This window comes from Anoplopoma fimbria, chromosome 16 (assembly GCF_027596085.1).
Source record: "Anoplopoma fimbria isolate UVic2021 breed Golden Eagle Sablefish chromosome 16, Afim_UVic_2022, whole genome shotgun sequence".
Classification (NCBI taxonomy): domain Eukaryota; kingdom Metazoa; phylum Chordata; class Actinopteri; order Perciformes; family Anoplopomatidae; genus Anoplopoma; species Anoplopoma fimbria.
In genome coordinates, this window is record NC_072464.1 from 23,177,863 (window position 1) to 23,195,499 (window position 17,637).

General features: G+C 38.4%; 1 protein-coding gene across 1 annotated transcript; it reads left to right on the forward strand.

Moving 5' to 3' along the window:
- The first annotated feature begins 7,912 nt into the window (after positions 1 to 7,912).
- On the forward strand, positions 7,913 to 13,796 carry tent5c (terminal nucleotidyltransferase 5C). The gene is made up of 2 exons (XM_054615623.1): positions 7,913 to 8,024; positions 8,941 to 13,796. The coding sequence occupies exon 2, from the start codon at positions 8,963 to 8,965 to the stop codon at positions 10,112 to 10,114; it is 1,152 nt and encodes a 383-aa protein (XP_054471598.1). The 5' UTR covers positions 7,913 to 8,024; positions 8,941 to 8,962; the 3' UTR covers positions 10,115 to 13,796.
- The last annotated feature ends 3,841 nt before the right edge of the window (positions 13,797 to 17,637 follow it).

Consider the following 17,637-nt stretch of genomic DNA (forward strand, 5'->3'; position numbering starts at 1 on the left):
ACACGTCTTCTTAAAACGACCATCAAACTGCTTCATCTTGTACAAAATTCAGCTGCAAAAGTTCTGACAAAAACCAAAAGAAGCTGACCGCGCATCTTTAATTCTTCTGCCTCCTCACCGTGGTGCAGAATGGTCTTTAACCATGGTCTTTGTTTATAAATCATGAAGTGGAGCCGAACCAAAATACCTCTCAGCCACGTCTCAGCGGACGCCTCAGAACACAAGCTGCCAGAGCTGAACATGGCGAGTATTCTTTTAGCTGCTCGGCTACGTAGATTGTGTTAAAAGAGACAAACAACTGTAGTCATCTTCAAAATCTAGACTTGAAAACACAACAGAAGCTTTTTTGCTTACTGATGGAATAAGTTCTGATTTCTGTTTATAGTCTGAGCTGAACTCTTCCGTGGATGAAAAGCACTTTGACTTTCAGAAGTGTTTGAATTGTTCTAATTAAATAAACTTGCATTACGTAGCTTCATGCAGATACATGTCTACGAGGGTCCCATTGAACCAGAACAGCGTCTGTTAGTTAAGCTGTTGAACAGCCTGAAGCCACTCTGAGATCATTGATTGAGCTTCCTTTAAGTGAGGAGCAGTGTGTCTGTCTGGGGCTTTTACTGTGAAGGTAAGAAAGGTAAGAAAAGAAGGAGTGGATCTGGTCTGCGCTGCCTCTGTTGAAAGGATGGAAGGAGTAATAAAGTTTCTCGGTTCGGACTACACTCGGTTTGTTTTGAATTTCTCCTTTCCTCACAACGTGATCGGTTAATACATGTATCTGTGGAGCTAAAGCTTTAAGAAAATACTGTATAATACTCAAATGAAAGAAAAACATGTATATAGGCCTGAAAGAAAAATATTCATGTGACCATTTTCTGATTTGACACCTTTATGATTAAAGTTTGGTTTAGTTTAGGCCACTGAAAATACTTCTTTAAGATAAGGGACAAAATAACCCTTAACGATGAATATCCAGGTTCAAACAGTCTTCCTGTTGCAGAAACATCATCGCCTCTTATTTCTGTCACCTGTGGATGAAAACTGTAATGTGTCATAATAATAATAATAGTGTGGACTGCTGTTTGAAAGCATTCAATTCTGCGATTTCGCCTTCTTTTTGTTTGATAAAAAGGTTGAAAGTCATGTGTTTGTTGGACCCATCCACCAAAAGCACTCTTTTTGGTACTCAATACTACGTCACTGCTGCTTACTCACTCTGATGCGTTAATGTGTGTCCAGCAGGAAAAACGATCATAATTCACTTTGTTTTGTTTTTGTTTTGAGCCACACAAAGAAAGAGACAATTTGTGGTTCTCTACACAAAACCAATAGATTGCATTTCATGACTCTTTCACAACCTGCCATGTTATTTGGCCGTCCAGACAGACAGTGAGGTAACTGGAAAAAACTGATAGTTAAGAGTTTTTTTGAAGTAAAAGCATTAATTCTGTAGACAAACAGATGAACACAGAGACCATTAAAAGCTCTGCCGTATCTCTCTGGTGTCACTTCCTCTCAGACTTTCACTCCATCAAACATGCTCTCGTTGCCAATTTCATCCCGAGCCGTTGACTTTCTCTCTTTCTCGCTGTGGTTTCACTGGAAGATAAACACTTTCTCTATCAATGACTTCACTCGGCGGAGAGACAGGGGAGATTTCTTCCTCCACTGAGAACCAAACATCGAAGCACCAAAACATGTTTCATAGTCGCCACAACAGTGTTATCTTTTGCACTGAGAAGAAGTAACATTCAGTCCGAAAAAATTGTTATTATTCTGCACTTTATGCACATGATAAATTTTCTTGGAAGCGACTCTTTAGTGCAACATAAATCACTGATGAGGACAGGAGGAAAAGTATGAACTTTTACTATTTCACTGCTGCCCAGAGCATCGTGAAAAGTGTGGACATGGAGCTGGACTTGACCTTCAGATGAGGTTTGATTATGTAATGATGAGCTTTATGGGGGGGGGGGGGTAATGTGCCGAACGATAACCAACAACAACTAAATGATGTCAGAGGAAGCGCCGAGCTTTTAACCGTCCGACTGAGTCATTCCGAAAAGATTAGCAGGTTATCGTCAGCATACGTAGTGGAACCTTTAATGGCACTGGTGTGTGTGTGTGTGTGTGTGTGTGTGTGTGTGTGTGTGCGTGTTTGTGTGCACGAGCATCCAGGTACATGCAAATCAGTCGTGTGTGTGTGTCTTAGTGTGTGTTTAATGTGTTAATGGCGGGGCTGCTCACCCATCCGTGGCCTGGACACTCTGAGTCACCTCTCAGATGGCACGGTGGCAGAGCTCCAGCTGCACAACGCACACACACACACACACACACACACACACACACACACACACAATGCACTCAACCACGGAGACAAACCTGCTGCCGTTCATCCCTAATCAAGAATCGTCGCCTTTACAGATACTTTATTCAGGCCGTCTGTACATACTGGATATTGTTTTGCAGCGAGAAAGCAGATGGCGTGGAACAAACAGAAAAATAACAACACCTTCACAACACGGACACGGGAATATGTTGTTCTATCGACAGAAGTCCACTGGAAAAAACACATTCTGTTGCATCATGGAGGTCCAGTAGAGAGTTGACAGAAACGAGATAAACATATTGTTGTGCAGGTTTTAGGTTAAGACATGTCGGGTCAAAAGCTATTATTGGGTTTAAAGTTCTGGCAATCTAAACAAGACTTCCTAAGTAAAATTCCAGTAAGTGTTGGAGTTCAGCCTGGTTCTTTCCTCAGAAAAATGTTCTGGCAAAGAGAGGACATGCACATGCACATCAGCCTTAGATGCTTTCCTTCACTACATGCAGTGAGTGGGTAAAAACCAGGCAGCACCTCTGGTTCTGAATGCTGAAGTTTCTTAAAACATGCATTCTCTCTCCTGTCCACCAGGGGGCGACTCCTCTGGTTGTATAGAAGTCTATGAGAAAATGACTCTACTTCTCTCTTGATTTATTCCCTCAGTAAACATTGTAAACATGAGTTTATGGTCTCAATCTCTAGTTTCAAGTCTTCTTCAATACAGCATGATGTTCATTTAGTAAATGATGCTCCATTTAGAGTCAAACAGACCATAAAGCAGGGGATGCTTTAGGGCGGGGCTTACTGTGATTGACAGTTCGACACTAGAGTTTTATCTTTTTCCGCCCACATGTAGACGAGATGTTCCTCAGAGACGCATGACGAACCGTCTGCTACTGTAATTTCTGTGTAGTTGCTTTTCCTGTTAACTCATCTCCTAATCCACTACAGCTGGAATATCTAAACTTAACTCGAAAAGTATGTAAATATGACAGTTTTCAGTAACTTATCCACCAGCACATGTGGAAAAATGATAAGTTATTGATAAGCTAGAATGAAGTCAGAGGATTTGGTGGTGAGACATTTACTCTGCTTTTCCCTAAGTGAGGATTTGCAGCTTTTCTTTGTTTTAAATCACTTTAAATTGAATATATTTGAAGATATTGATATCTGGGAAGTTCTAAGTACTTTTTTTTTTATATTTCCTGACATTTTAAACACTACTTCTTTAGATAAATTATTCTTACTTGCAGCCCTATAAATTATTTTAATGCATGTGTGTTTTTTCAGCTACAACAGAGAGATTTATGTCTAAACATCCTCCAGTTTCATCACGTCATGTCATAAAAAGGTGCTGCAGTGAAGTAAAACCTCCCTCCTCATCATCAGCTGACACTTTCTGCATGAAAACTTTGTCATAAATGTTAATGACAGAATAAAATATGTATGTCCCCTTTTTTAAATTTCCTTTTTAATAGAAAGTCTGATGCACAGATGGAGGGGATCCCCTCTCTGGTCTACTGGTTTCCTATCAGTGGTGCTGCTGACTCACTGACACTAATGTACAACCCCTCCGCAACAAACACAACCACATCCGTGCAGCTGACACAGTTCCACACTTACGATCAGTGGTTTCGTCTCACCTTCTTGTTTTTCCCACCAGCGATGCTGCAGAGAGAAGGATGAAACTTCTGTTCCCTTTAACTCTCCTTGTTTCCTGCTGATATGCAAACGAATCTCATCACATTTTCCAGACGAGCAGAATTCAATATTCGTTAAACAAAACCTGTTTGAAATGATGTTACTCATCTTATGTTAATATCATCGCAGCAGGAAAATAACCAATTTCCTGTTTCATTCTAAAATGAAAATGTTTTCCAATAAGGTTTCCAATTTCTTCTCTTTTTCCAGAATACAATAAGTGGAGAATATTGAGAATGCACCAACAAAAACATGATATAATCACATGTCATATAGGTCCTGTTCAATGACTTTTATTCTACTATTCGTGATGTTGGATGATTCAGAATAGATTCTCGGAGGACAGATGCAGCCGACATTTTTCTTTTTCGTTAACATGACTTGTCCATCTTCAGTCATGTGATATTTTTCCAGGAGCAGGAGAAGCACTAGAAATGTTTAAATCATGCGTAAACCTCTGGTTTTGCAGAGTTAAGTCAAAGCTTCATGTCTTAAAGCTGCATTCTCTCTCCTGTCCACCAGGGGGCGACTCCTCTGGTTGTATAGAAGTCTATGAGAAAATGACTCTACTTCTCTCTTGATTTATTCCCTCAGTAAACATTGTAAACATGAGTTTATGGTCTCAATCTCTAGTTTCAAGTCTTCTTCAATACAGCATGATGTTCATTTAGTAAATTATGGTTCATTTAGAGTCACTGTGATTGACAGGTCGACACCAGAGACGTCCTCTACATTCCAAATGAAGCCTTCGTTCATTGATTGCAAAATAAATATTCGTATTCCAAGATGGAGACGGAAAAAAAGTATGTTGTCTTGGCAACACATAGGCTGTCAACTTAAAATTATGTTTAAATCAGGCCCAAACATTTGTCTTTAGTGATTGGTTAGCAAAAATGGAACATTTTAGAATATATATATATACACTAGGACATCGGCAATATTGTGAAATCACAATATAAAGTTACATATTGGATTTTAACCATAAAGGTCATAGATGAAAATGCCTCCATTTTACCTGTAAGAACGCACATATTGTGTCTTTCACATTCATTTTTTCATTATTTCTTCTCTGTTGGTTGTGCTTTAATTATTCATCAACCTGCTTTGTTTTGTACGTCAACTTCAAGCTGTTTCTAATCATCATCAAGTTCTCTGTTTCAAAATAAAAAGCTTTTATTGTGGCGGGGGGGGTTTCTGTCTTCTACCCATGTGTTTTACTTTCCAAGGAATCATCACACTCAAGTACACCTTCTGTGGTTTCCTTTATTCATTCACAATAAATCACTTCCACACTCACAGTCAGCGTTGATGTCATAATGTGTGTGTGTGTGCAGAAAATGATATTCACAGAGGAATGTTTCTTCGTGTTCTAGTGAAGTGACTTCCATAGAAATAAGGGAGGGTTCCCCTGCTGTGTTGTTGGGTTTCACCCAGAGAATATCTGCCTGAGATGTTTCCTATGTAGTTAAAAAAAAAAAGAAAAAGGCCTCAGGACAGTCAGCAGAGTCTCTGGCTTCCTCTGTGATTCAGACAACAGCCTGTTCTTCCATCTCCAAAACATACACCATAATATTTCTGCATCTCCGACCCTATAAGGACTTCGGTCCGCACTGTTTTGTTATGTACGACTTAAACAGGAGGTTCAGATGTTGTACTTTGAGACATGGCTTTTATTGTTCTGGGAAGATAATGTCTGATGATAATCAGATCATTGGAAAGCTATTTCTACCAGGAAATACTGTCAACAGACCAGTGAGAGTGTAATTTGGGAGATATATCTTGTGACAGTCCTGGAATAAAACATATCACATCAACTAGACTAATGCAAGGTGTAATGGAAGACAGAAAATAGAAAATATATATAAAAAACTGTACATACAATCCAGTTTTTAGCTTCACCTAGCAAAACAAATGCACAGATTCTGAAGTTCAGTTTGATTGAAATTGAAGCAGGATTATTTTAAAACGCTGTTTCTAATATATTTTGTCCTGATTTGACATCAGTGTGTGTACACTGATATTAGAAACACCTGGCAATACAATAAACTGACTACTGATCTTAATAAGTGTTGATAATTCATATTCAACGTTAATGTGGTGTTGTTTTTATTGAGGTTGTAAAATCCAATTTTACAAATCTCATTATGAACCTGCAATCTGGAATAACATGCAGAACAAACAAAAGTTTGCGTCATTTTTATTCCGAAAGGGCAATAAAAATGTTAACTTTCATCCTATTTACCCTCCAGCTGTTGTTGTTTTAAAAGACTAATTTTCTTTACATTTTATTTGCTTTATGTTTTCCAATTATTTTACTGATTTGGCAATTTTTGAGGGAGTTATTTTGCCCTTTTTCTTAAACAAACCTTTATTTATACATATTGGGACAGCAAAATATTAGAAAAATAAAAGAAAAATGAAATTTAACTAGTAGAATCTCAAATAAGCTTTAACATCAACAAATAAAAGGGTGTTTTTCAGTCTTTGTTCAAAAAAACATTCAAAAATAAACATTGACAACCTGTATTCAACATAAACAAGAATTTGAATTAAAATAAATACATTCAAATAATAATATTAATATTCCAGTGAAATTTTGGATATATTTTATAATAAAAGTATGTATTTAATTTGAACCATATATATTTATTAAATTTACAATTCATAAAATTGTGTATTTATCATGTTCAAAATGTCAATTTTTTAATGTTATGATTTCTTTTTTGTATTTATATATTTTTTAAATTGAATAAATTACATTAGTTTTTATTATTGTATTTATATATTTTTTAAATTGAATAAATTACATTAGTTTTTATTATTGTATTTATATATTTTTTAAATTGAATAAATTACATTAGTTTTTATTATTGTATTTATATATTTTTAAAATTGAATAAATTACATTAGTTTTTATTATTGTATTTATGATTTTTTTTTGTATTTATATATTTTTTTAAATTGAATAAATTACATTAGTTTTTATTATTGTATTTATATATTTGTTAAATTGAATAAATTACATTAGTTTTTATTATTGTATTTATATATTTTTTTAAATTGAATAAATTACATTAGTTTTTATTATTGTATTTATATATTTTTTAAATTGAATAAATTACATTAGTTTTTATTATTGTATTTATATATTTTTAAATTGAATAAATTACATTAGTTTTTATTATTGTATTTATATATTTTTTAAATTGAATAAATTAGATTAGTTTTTATTATTGTATTTATATATTTTTTAAATTGAATAAATTACATTAGTTTTTATTATTGTATTTATATATTTTTTAAATTGAATAAATTACATTAGTTTTTATTATTGTATTTATATTTATATATGTTTTAAATTGAATAAATTACATTAGTTTTTATTATTGTATCTATATATTTTTTAAATTGAATAAATTACATTAGTTTTTATTATTGTATTTATATATTTTTTAAATTGAATAAATTACATTAGTTTTTATTATTGTATAAAACGTTAAATGCTGCTTTTCAAACTGAACGCCGCCTTGCCTGGAGACGGTCCCTGGTTACCTAGCAACGCAAAAACCTCACCAACCAATCAGATGGCTCTCTCGGCGCATTGATACAAAACAAACTCAACGAATTCACGCCTTTATGTGCTCCGCCGCTGATGCAAACATTTTTTATTTATTTATTATTTTATTTTTTTTAAAACGAAACAATTAATGTTAATTTAAACCCAAAAGCAATATTTTTGAATTGTAATATCTTACTTTTAAAAAAAATAATTAAAGCAACATCCCAGGTGGAGGGACTGTGTTTCGTGTCGCGGAAGTAGACCCGGTGCAGTGGGTCGTGCTTCGGCTATATAAAGCCGGCGTGTCTGCGCGTCCGGTTCAAATAGTGACTTCTCGGCTCTCGCTGCTACACGTGCTCGGTCTCTCAGCCGGAGGACTATGAGGAGGCGTCTGCACGACCATCTCCCTGACAACCGACAACCGGCTTTTTTTTGTGTGGAAATGTATGTACTGCTTTTTTTTTAATTTTTTAATATATTTTATATTTTTTATTTTTTAATGTGAAATGTGTGTTAGGTTAGAAAAAAAACACTACATGACTACAAAAAAAAAAAAAAAAAAAAAAAAAAAGAACGTGATATTGGTTTGGAGCTCGGTGACGTCAGACGCACGGTTGAACCCGTTTTTTTTCAACGTGACTTTGCTGAATTCACATTTTTTTTTTTACGTGAATTTACGTAAAATGTCTTTAAGAGCGACGTAAATTACGTAGCTTTAAAAAAATGTATTTAATTAAAAAATATATATTTTATTTAATATAAAATTATTATTTAATAATAGTTTTTAGTGTGTTTTTTTAAAGATTGGGTTTTTTGTTCTGGAATAAAAAAATAAATTAAATTTAAAATTAAATAAAAAGCCAGGCTCGCGCTGTTCTAGAAGCCTCACTGCGTGCGCGTGCACGTGTAACAGCAGGTTGTCTCTGCTGCTACTGTTTCAGATGTTTAAACGCTTCAAACTTATATTTATTGCTATTTTTTGGTGGGGTTTTTTTTAATGTTTTATTTTTGCATCTGAGTTTATTATATTGTGAAAATATTTATTTATTTTTAATGTTTTATTGTTGCATCTGAGTTTATTATATTGTTAAAAAATAATTAATTTGGATGTTTTATTGTTTAATCTGAGTTTATTATATTGTGAAAATTTTAATTTATTTCTATTTTAATTTATTTTTAATGTTTTATTGTTGCATCTGAGTTTATTATATTGTGAAAATTTTAATTTATTTTAATTTAATTTTAATGTTTTATTGTTGCATCTGACTTTATTATATTGTGAAAATCTGCATTTATTAGTATTTATTTCTTTGCTTGTGTCACATCCATAACTAACGTCTGTTTTCTTCTGCCGCCTCAGTTGATCTGAACTTTGTGAGAAGATGGATAACAAGGAGGAACCAAAGAGCTGCTCCGTCAGCGTCCTCACCTGGGAGCAGGTGAGCCGGCTGAACGAAGTCCTCACGGAGGTCGTGCCCGTTCACGGACGGGGCAACTTCCCCACCTTGGAGGTGCGTCTGAAGGACATCGTGGCCCGGGTGCGCTCCCGCCTGGAGCTCAGCGGCATCAAGGTGAAGGACGTTCGGCTCAACGGCTCCACGGCGAGCCACGTTCTGGTGCAGGACGTGGCCTGGAGCTACAAGGACCTGGACGTCATCTTCAGGGTCGACCTGCCGCACGAGGCGGAGTTCAGGCTCATTAAAGACGTGGTGCTGGGCACGCTGCTGGACTTCCTGCCCGAGGGTGTGAATAAGGAGAAAATCACACCCATGACCTTGAAGGAGGCGTACGTGCAGAAGCTGGTGAAGGTCAACACGGAGCAGGACCGCTGGAGCCTCATCTCGCTCTCCAACAACAACGGACGCAACGTGGAGCTGAAGTTCGCGGACTCGATACGCCGGCAGTTTGAGTTCAGCGTGGACTCCTTTCAGATCGTGCTGGACTCCATGCTCTCCTACTACGAGCTGGCCCAGACGCCAATGTCGCCGGCGTTCCACCCGACCGTGAGCGGGGAGAGCGTGTACGGCGACTTCGAGGCGGCGTTGGGCCACCTGAGCAACAAGCTCATCGCCACCAAGCGGCCCGAGGAGATCCGCGGCGGCGGCCTGCTCAAGTACTGCAACCTGCTGGTGCGGGACTTTCGGCCCGCCAGCGAGGAGGAGTTCAAGGCCCTGGAGCGGTACATGTGCTCCCGCTTCTTCATCGACTTCCCCGACATCGGCGAGCAGCAGCGCAAGGTGGAGGCGTACCTGCAGAGCCACTTCGTCGGCGAGGAGAAGAGCAAGTACGACTACCTCATGATCCTGCGGCGGGTGGTGAACGAGAGCACGGTGTGCCTCATGGGCCACGAGCGGCGGCAGACCCTCCACCTCATCTCGCTGATGGCCTTCAGGGTGCTGGCGGAGCAGAACGCCATTCCCGACGCGTCCTGCGTCACCTGCTACTATCAGCCGGCGCCGTACGTTCGAGACCACAACTTCAGCAACTACTACGTGGCCAACCAGAACATTCCAACATGGCTGCCATGTAACTGACGCGAATGAAACGAACACACAGGTGGAAAGTGCTGCTGCTGCTTTTGAGAAAAGGAATAAAAAAAAATACGTACCCTCCCCGCCAAAAAAATATATATTATTGAGGCAATAAATACTTTGTTCCTCTCAAGGCACAATTATATTCAAGTGGACAAGTGTTTTGCTTTGTTTTCGGAGCCCTTTCTCATTCCTCGTCTACAGTCGTCTAGGTCATTGAATAGAAAGAGATATTTTTAAGTGTTTAGATTTCTTTTCTCATCATGTTTGATTGTTTAACAGAGTTTTGTGCCTTAACCTCCAAGTGTTACCTCCCCCCAAAAAATGATTTAAGTATGGGCTACAAAAAAAAAAAGAAGGGAAGAACATGTTATAGCCTTAAATTTAGTTTCCCCCCTCCCTGTGATTTAGAAAAGATAAAAAATGTGAAAAGGCGGAAAAAAGTGTAAAACGTTGAAAAAATTGTATTATTGGGGAAAGGGTAATGTAAAAGGTGCAAAAAGAAAAAAAACGCAAAAAAGAAGCAGAGCACCAGTGTTAAAATGTCGATCACTTTGGAGGGACACTAACGTTTTTCGCATCAGAAACTAACAAGATTCAATTTGTTTTAATTAATTTTGACATGTGACAAACACATTTGTGGTCTCTCCCTGAATATGCCGGCAGTGCCTGTGATTTGTAAACAATGCAAGAAGAAAAATGTTTATTTTTCTGAATGTCTGTGTAGGACGAGTTTCTCCTCCTCCGCCTCCGTTATCCAGTTTACTCAGCTCTGTACTTTCCTCTCGAGACGGGCTTTGAGCGGAAATCTGTAGCGGCACAGTTTAGTCTCGGGGCTCCGGTGTGTCGGAGGAGTTTATGTTCCACTGTGTTGTGTTTTTTTAAAGTCTCCATAGCCGACTACCTGTTGAGAGCGTGCCAGGCCGGCCTCGATCATCTAGGAGTCCTGGAGGCGACTTCCCTTTAAAAGGAAGCAGCACATGGCCGACCGAAATGGGATTCCTCCTCTGACGCAGCTCAAACTACAGGCCGTCTATAATTATCCTCTTTTTTTTCTTTCCCCCTGGGGTGGAAGTATCTTTGGGAACAGTAGTGATGGGTCGGTCGTACCACCTTACATGTGTGGGGTGATGAGTCACTTCCTGTCCCGTCCTATCCTGAGAACCACACAGCTTTCAAACCCCTTTTGTGGGCATCTTAACACACACACACACACACACACACACACCAGGGGAGTGCAACTGGTATGTCCAGAGGAACGCCAGTCGGATGCCACTCCTGTTTGGGAGTTTGGTGTAACCTGGAAGCTACAGCTGACTCCCCCTTCCCCCCCCTCTTCTACAAACCTATGAATTACTATTTCCAGCCCGGCTTATTATTAGCTGTTCCTTTTTGAACACTTGCAGCGTGGCGTTGCGAGCAAGATGGCTGGCATTGAGACTAGAGAAGTTGCGATTTAACTTGTTATGTAAGCGACAACTGCTGCGTCTTTACCCCCCCCTCCCCCCTTCCCTCCCCCCTGAGAGGAGCCCTCCCTTGCTGCAGCTTGTGTTTTAAACCAGATAACTGGGAGCGTCTTATCTGGTTGCCCCACATAGAAAAACTTATTGTGGGGTCAGTTTGGCCTCCTTTTGCAGGTCGCATACCCCCCCCCACACCGGGGTCAGGGCGTGCTCTGCTGGCGTAGCAGCTGAATTCTGGTGTTTTGTTGTTTTTGCTTTAAGCAACTCGTGAGGTGCAACACTTGACCAAAGACACACAAACCAGCAACTGAAGCACTCAAGTGCCTTTTTTTTGGAGAGCTTTTTTAAAGCGTTTTTTAAATGGTGATCAGGAGGGAAAAGTTCTTTTTTCTTTTCATTCATTTACACCTTGTGAAACTCTCATAATACAACATTTAAGTTAATTAGATAATGCATATATTTCTGGTTTGAGTTTTTGTTATTTTATGTTATTTTAGTTTTTCATCTGTCTAGTCATTCCTGTCGGTCTTTTCCACAAACACTTCGTTTTCCTCCCTTGTTGACCAGTCGATCCTGGATGCCTTTTTCAAATCCCAACTATTGATCCATTCAGATTTTCTCAACAGACATTTTTTTTATTTAACGCACTGCTCAGTATTTGTACCTCCAACCTGGCGTCATTTGTTTTCACCGACACTTTGTCCCCATCCACGCCAAAGCAATACCTAGTGGTGCACTGACGGGGGGGGTAGGGGGTCACCCAGCTGAGACCCCCAGACTAACAGAAGCACTTTAAAAGAGGCCTTGTTTTACTCCAAAACCCAGCCGCCTTGTGAGGGAATGTAAATAAGCTAATGTGGATGGATTTGCTGGAGCGGCGTTGAGCTGGTTCTCAGGGACATGATGTGTTTTTTGAGGGCTTTGTTTTGCCCCCAATACCCCCCCATCCTCCCCCCTTTATTTACTCTCCATGTGTTAATTAATCTCCTCTTCTTACCCAAACTGCAGGATCTTATTGGAGCAGATCAGCAGACTTCAGCTCTGATTTGGAGTTTCATCATGTGCGTCCATTTCGCTCTAAAAAACTTATCATCGCTCAGTGTTTTGTGATCTTGTTTGAAAGGGAAGGACAAAAAAAACAACAGATTTTTAAGGGAACAGCAGCACATAATCTCAAATCATTCCCCAGTTTGTCCTCCTCCCCTCTCTGAGTGATGATGATTTAGAGCTTGGAGCCACATTTGAACAGTTTGAAGTCTGCTGATCGAGGTGGGACTCGACCCTTTCTTTGGGGCTTTTCGTTTTGTTTTGTTTTGTTGACATCGCTCACGAAGATTTCGAGCGAGGTCAAAGAAGAATGCAACAAACAAACTTGCATTTTTCTAGATGGTGAACGCAGCCTGGAATGTAAAATCCTCAATGTGTTTACGGTTGTTGAAAATGTGTGCCTGTTAAACAAAAGCTTTAACTTCACCCCTCTAGATGAGAGCGGGGGCGCTAAATCATCCTTCATCGGCGGGGTCGATGTACAATGTGCAAACTTTTTTGTGAAGGAAGAAGAAAAAGAAATAGGATGAAGTGTATTTTGCCTTTTTTTTTTTTTGCCCCCACTTTTCTTTATTTTTCTGCTGTAAACTTCGTATCGATCCCGTCGCTTCTCTCGCCCTCCTCGCCTCTGATCGTCCCACTTTGTTTGGGCCTTTGTTTATCAGTACAGCGTGTTTTATTTTTATTTATGACACCTGTAGATGTATTATTTTGCTGGCGGGGAGAGAAAGCCGTGGGTTAGATATCTAGTGGTGATGCTTGTCTCGTCATAGGAACGTGATGGAGGCGCTCCGACGGCTTCCTATCTTTGGAGATGATTTCTTTTTTTGCAGCAGATTTTGTGTTTACGTTAATGCGTGGAAGTGTGTGTGCTTGTTTGCATGTGTGTATGAAGGGATGCCTGTTGCTATAAAAAAAAAAGTTGGGGGGGGAAAAAATATGAAATTTGTCGCACTATATATATATTTTTTTGAAATAGTTGATGCAAAAAGAGCTTTTTTGTCAGCTTCGTGATTGTGACTACGAGTTTTTGATGGTTACAACCATTATACTATTTCATTTTTCAGGACTTTTACCTCACTTGAGTTTTTCCTTTTGAATGGAAATGTACATGTACATCAGGAAAATGTGTTTGAAGAGGGGAAAAAAAATGAATAAAGAGTATTAAATGCAAAACATGCTTCAGCTGTTTTTCTTTTGACCGAAACCTCATGTTTTTACTCATTTTAAACTAGTATTTTAAAGGGATTTATGTGTAAAATGTTTAATATCTTGTAGATAATACTGCATTTTCTGTTTTTTATTTTGTCCACAGACTAAAATACTACTTAATATTTTTACTATTTAAGCTTTTGGGACAAAATATTTATATTCCATCTAAATTTAAACAAACCGAACACTGCTTTCACTTTAATCTTGTCCTTAACTTTACAAAATAAGACTTTAAACGAAGGTTTTTATTCATTTTTCTCGTCAAAACAAGTATTATATATTGTATAAGCATCATAAGAAGGTGAACAAACCTCTCGGTGATTAATCAAAAGTTTCTGTTTGCCAAAAGTCCACTAGATTATATTTTTATTGTGTAAATACTTCTCATGTGTTGCAGTGAACCGGAGGACGTTGCTCCAACAACAAGTCGTAAAGAACGATGTTACAAAGTGAAACAGTGCAGCAATAAATCAGGAGAAATAAAGTCTTCATACAACAAACTATAAAACAGAGCAGAGTCCACAGAGCAGCAACATCCTGAAGAATACAGAAGTACATTTTAGTCGGATTGCAGTTATTTTTTGTCTATTTGTAGTCATTTTAAATCTCTTTGAAGTCGTTTTGAGTCTGTAGTTATTTTGTCTTTCTGTAGTCCTTTTAAATCTCTTTGAAGTAACTTTGAATCCGTTTGTAGTTGCTTTGTTTCTCTTTGTAGTAACTTTAAATCTTTTTGAATTCATATCGAGTCAGTTTGTCGTCAATTTAGATCTCTGAAGTCATTTGAGTCTGCTTTTAGTTGTTTTGTGTCTCTTTGTAGTCATTTTGAATCCGTTTGTAGTAACTTTAAATCTCTGAAGTGATATTGAGTCAGTTTGTTGTCAATTTAAATCTCCTTGCAGTCATTTTGAGTCTGTTTGTAGTTTTGTCTCTTTGTAGTCATTTTAAATCAATATGAAGTCATTTTGAGTCTGTAGTTTTGTGTCTCTTTGAGGTCATTTTAAATCTCTTTGAAGTCGTTTTGAGTCAGTTTGTCGTCAATTTAAATCTTCTTGCAGTCATTTTGAGTCTGTAGTTGTTTTATGTCTGTAGAAATTTCAAATCTCTTTGAAGTCGTTTTGAGTCTGATTGTAGTTTTGTGTGTCTTTGTAGTAATTTTTTGGCTAATTCTAGTCATTTGTATCTCTTTGTAGTCCTTTTGTATCTCTTTCTAATGTGGTTTTGTTTTTGTCTTTTGAGTAGTTACTTCATCGTCTCTATGGTTGTTATCCCTTTTCATAGTCATTGCAGGTCTTTCTATGTCTCTTTGCAGCTTATTTGGATCTCTTTGTGGTGGTTTTGCATCTCTCCGTAGTTGTTTTGTCTCATTTTATAGTCATTTAAATCAATTTGTAGTCAATTTGAGTCTCTATAGTCTTTCTGTATCTCTTAGTAGTGGTTTAAAGTTTATTTGAGGTCATTTTGAGTTTCTTACTGGTTTTCATGTTTCTCTTTGAGTAGCATTTTGTAGTTGAAGGCCGGGGGGTCCCTGACCCTCTGGGGCCCCTGGACTTGTGCCGAGTAGGCCCCTTTCATTGATCCATCCATGACCTTAGTTAGAATAAATATTGAATCTTTGAGTGGACTTGAATGCACTTACATAAGGAGGTATTTACATGTTTCTGATAGCTCTAGTTTCACCATCCTGTGTAGTTTTACTCTCCTGACTTCATCCCGATGATGACTTTAACCAGAGATGTTTTCCATCTCCATCACTGGGGACGTGGTTGGCGGGGAGATCAGGCAGCTCGGCGCTCAGAATTTTAAATCCAGTTCAGTGGAAAAAAAACCTCTCTACCCCCGCCAGAGTTATTTTATTGGGTAATAAAATCCTGGGCTTTGTTTTTTGTGAACAGGAGTACTTGGAAGCCTTTAAGCCTATACACCTTCAGCCTCTCCATACATTTAACATCTCCATCTCCATCACGGAGCAACTGCAAGGAAGTTTCAGCTGCACAAGTCATGAGGTTGAGCGTGTGCTTTCTCTTTCCTTCTGATGACACCATCGATGCTCATTATCTGTCATGTCATTTTCTGCTTAGACAGGACGCACCCCCTCATTCATAAAACGCATTGCCTTATCTGCAAGGAATGACTCACAGTGTTGACTTTGGTGACGCAGCAATGTGCCCTCAACAACCCTCTTTTCGTCTTTGTCCACATGCTGCTTTACACAGCATATTAATCTTTAATTCTTTTTAACATTTCTCACTTTAAACATTCTCTCTCCACTGTGGTTTGTGGTTTCATGTGAATAAAGCTGCAAAAATCATACAAGTTCTAATCTTCCATCCTCTGGAGAGTTCCCTTAAATGCAGTAAATAGCTGGTTTGTTGTTACAAATGCATATTTGATTGGACAAATCTTGAAATGAGGTGCACTAAACCTGCTTCAGGGTCTGTTTATCAACATGTTTCTGAACCTCAAGTTCTTTTCGATACTTGAAAAGCAGCACACGGCCCTTCAGTGCTTCTATCTGTCTGGCAAAGCTGCAGTGTTTCATGCAGCCGCACCCTCCTTCAAGTGTTTTTTGTTTTTATGAAACTAAAACCCTTGAGAGCCACAGAATGCAACCTTATCACAACTCAGCTGAAGTGAAAGATACCTTTGACCCATGAAAGCCACACAAACAGGAGCAGTTGTAAAGCTTGCAGAAGTTTGGTATAAAATTGAAATGTTTCTCATTTATATTTGATAATAAAAACGAGATTCAAATGTGACATCCAATCTGTCAGCCCAAACTGTAAATCTCTTGTTCGTCTTCGTGGAATCCATTGTTTTACTGGGAGACAAGATGTTCTGAGAGATCACAAGATCGACAGATGTCTTGCCTCAAACCAGTTTTCTTTTCCATCGTTCCATTTTTACTCTGGATTAAGTCACAGCTGATTTAATCGGAAATACAGTTCATAGAAGAAAAGAAAGAAGAAATCAATCAGCCTTCATGTTTCCAAGGTTCCAATGTTATCTTTACTATCATTATACAACAGGGTTGCTCAACAAAATACAGATTGCAGTCCCATTTTGCGACACAAGAAAACACCCAACAACATCATATGTGGAGGGTGGAGGAGGATTTAAGGAGTCTCAGAGGAAAGAAGCTGTTCTGAAGTCTGGTGGTTCCTCAGCTATTCCTTCTGTATCAGACAGCAGCAGGGTTAGCAGGTTGTGGCTGGGTGGGTTTTCTCTTTTAATATCCCTTTTAGCTGTTTGCAGGCACCCCTTTTCACCAATATCACTAATGCTCCGTAGATGGATACCAATGATGTTCTCGGCTGTTTGAATCCCCCGCTGTAGAGCCCTCCTGCTTCCAGTTTGCAGTCGGGATGCTTTCTATTGCACTTTTGTTAAAAGGGATATCTTCATAATTCGTATAACAAAACTCCCAATCAACGTTTTCTTGTGTTTTCATCGCCTTATATTGTAAAGTGACGCTAAGCAGCAAATCGGCTTTGTCATCGGTCCTCACATGAATCAAATTTAGTTATTCGCAATAGCACCACATATCAAGTATTTATGATTAAAGAAATAATTAGCTATTGGTTTACTATTGTTTACTATTTGTTAACGCCAGAAAAGGAAAGGAATTGTTGACGTAGCCTTTATCGCGATCTACGGGCCCGACGAACATTTGGAGATGTTTTTGTGTTCTAGTGTTGACAGAGATATTTTATAAAAGGAAGGTGATGTGGACAGACTTTTATTTGAAGACGTAGAAAATATTTTTAGACTTGTAGAATTCATCCTGTTTGATTCAGGTAAAATTTC

Coding starts and splice junctions, on each gene's coding strand:
- tent5c (XM_054615623.1), top strand. CDS start 8,963: ATGGATAACAAGGAGGAACCAAAGAGCTGCTCCGTCAGCGTCCTCACC.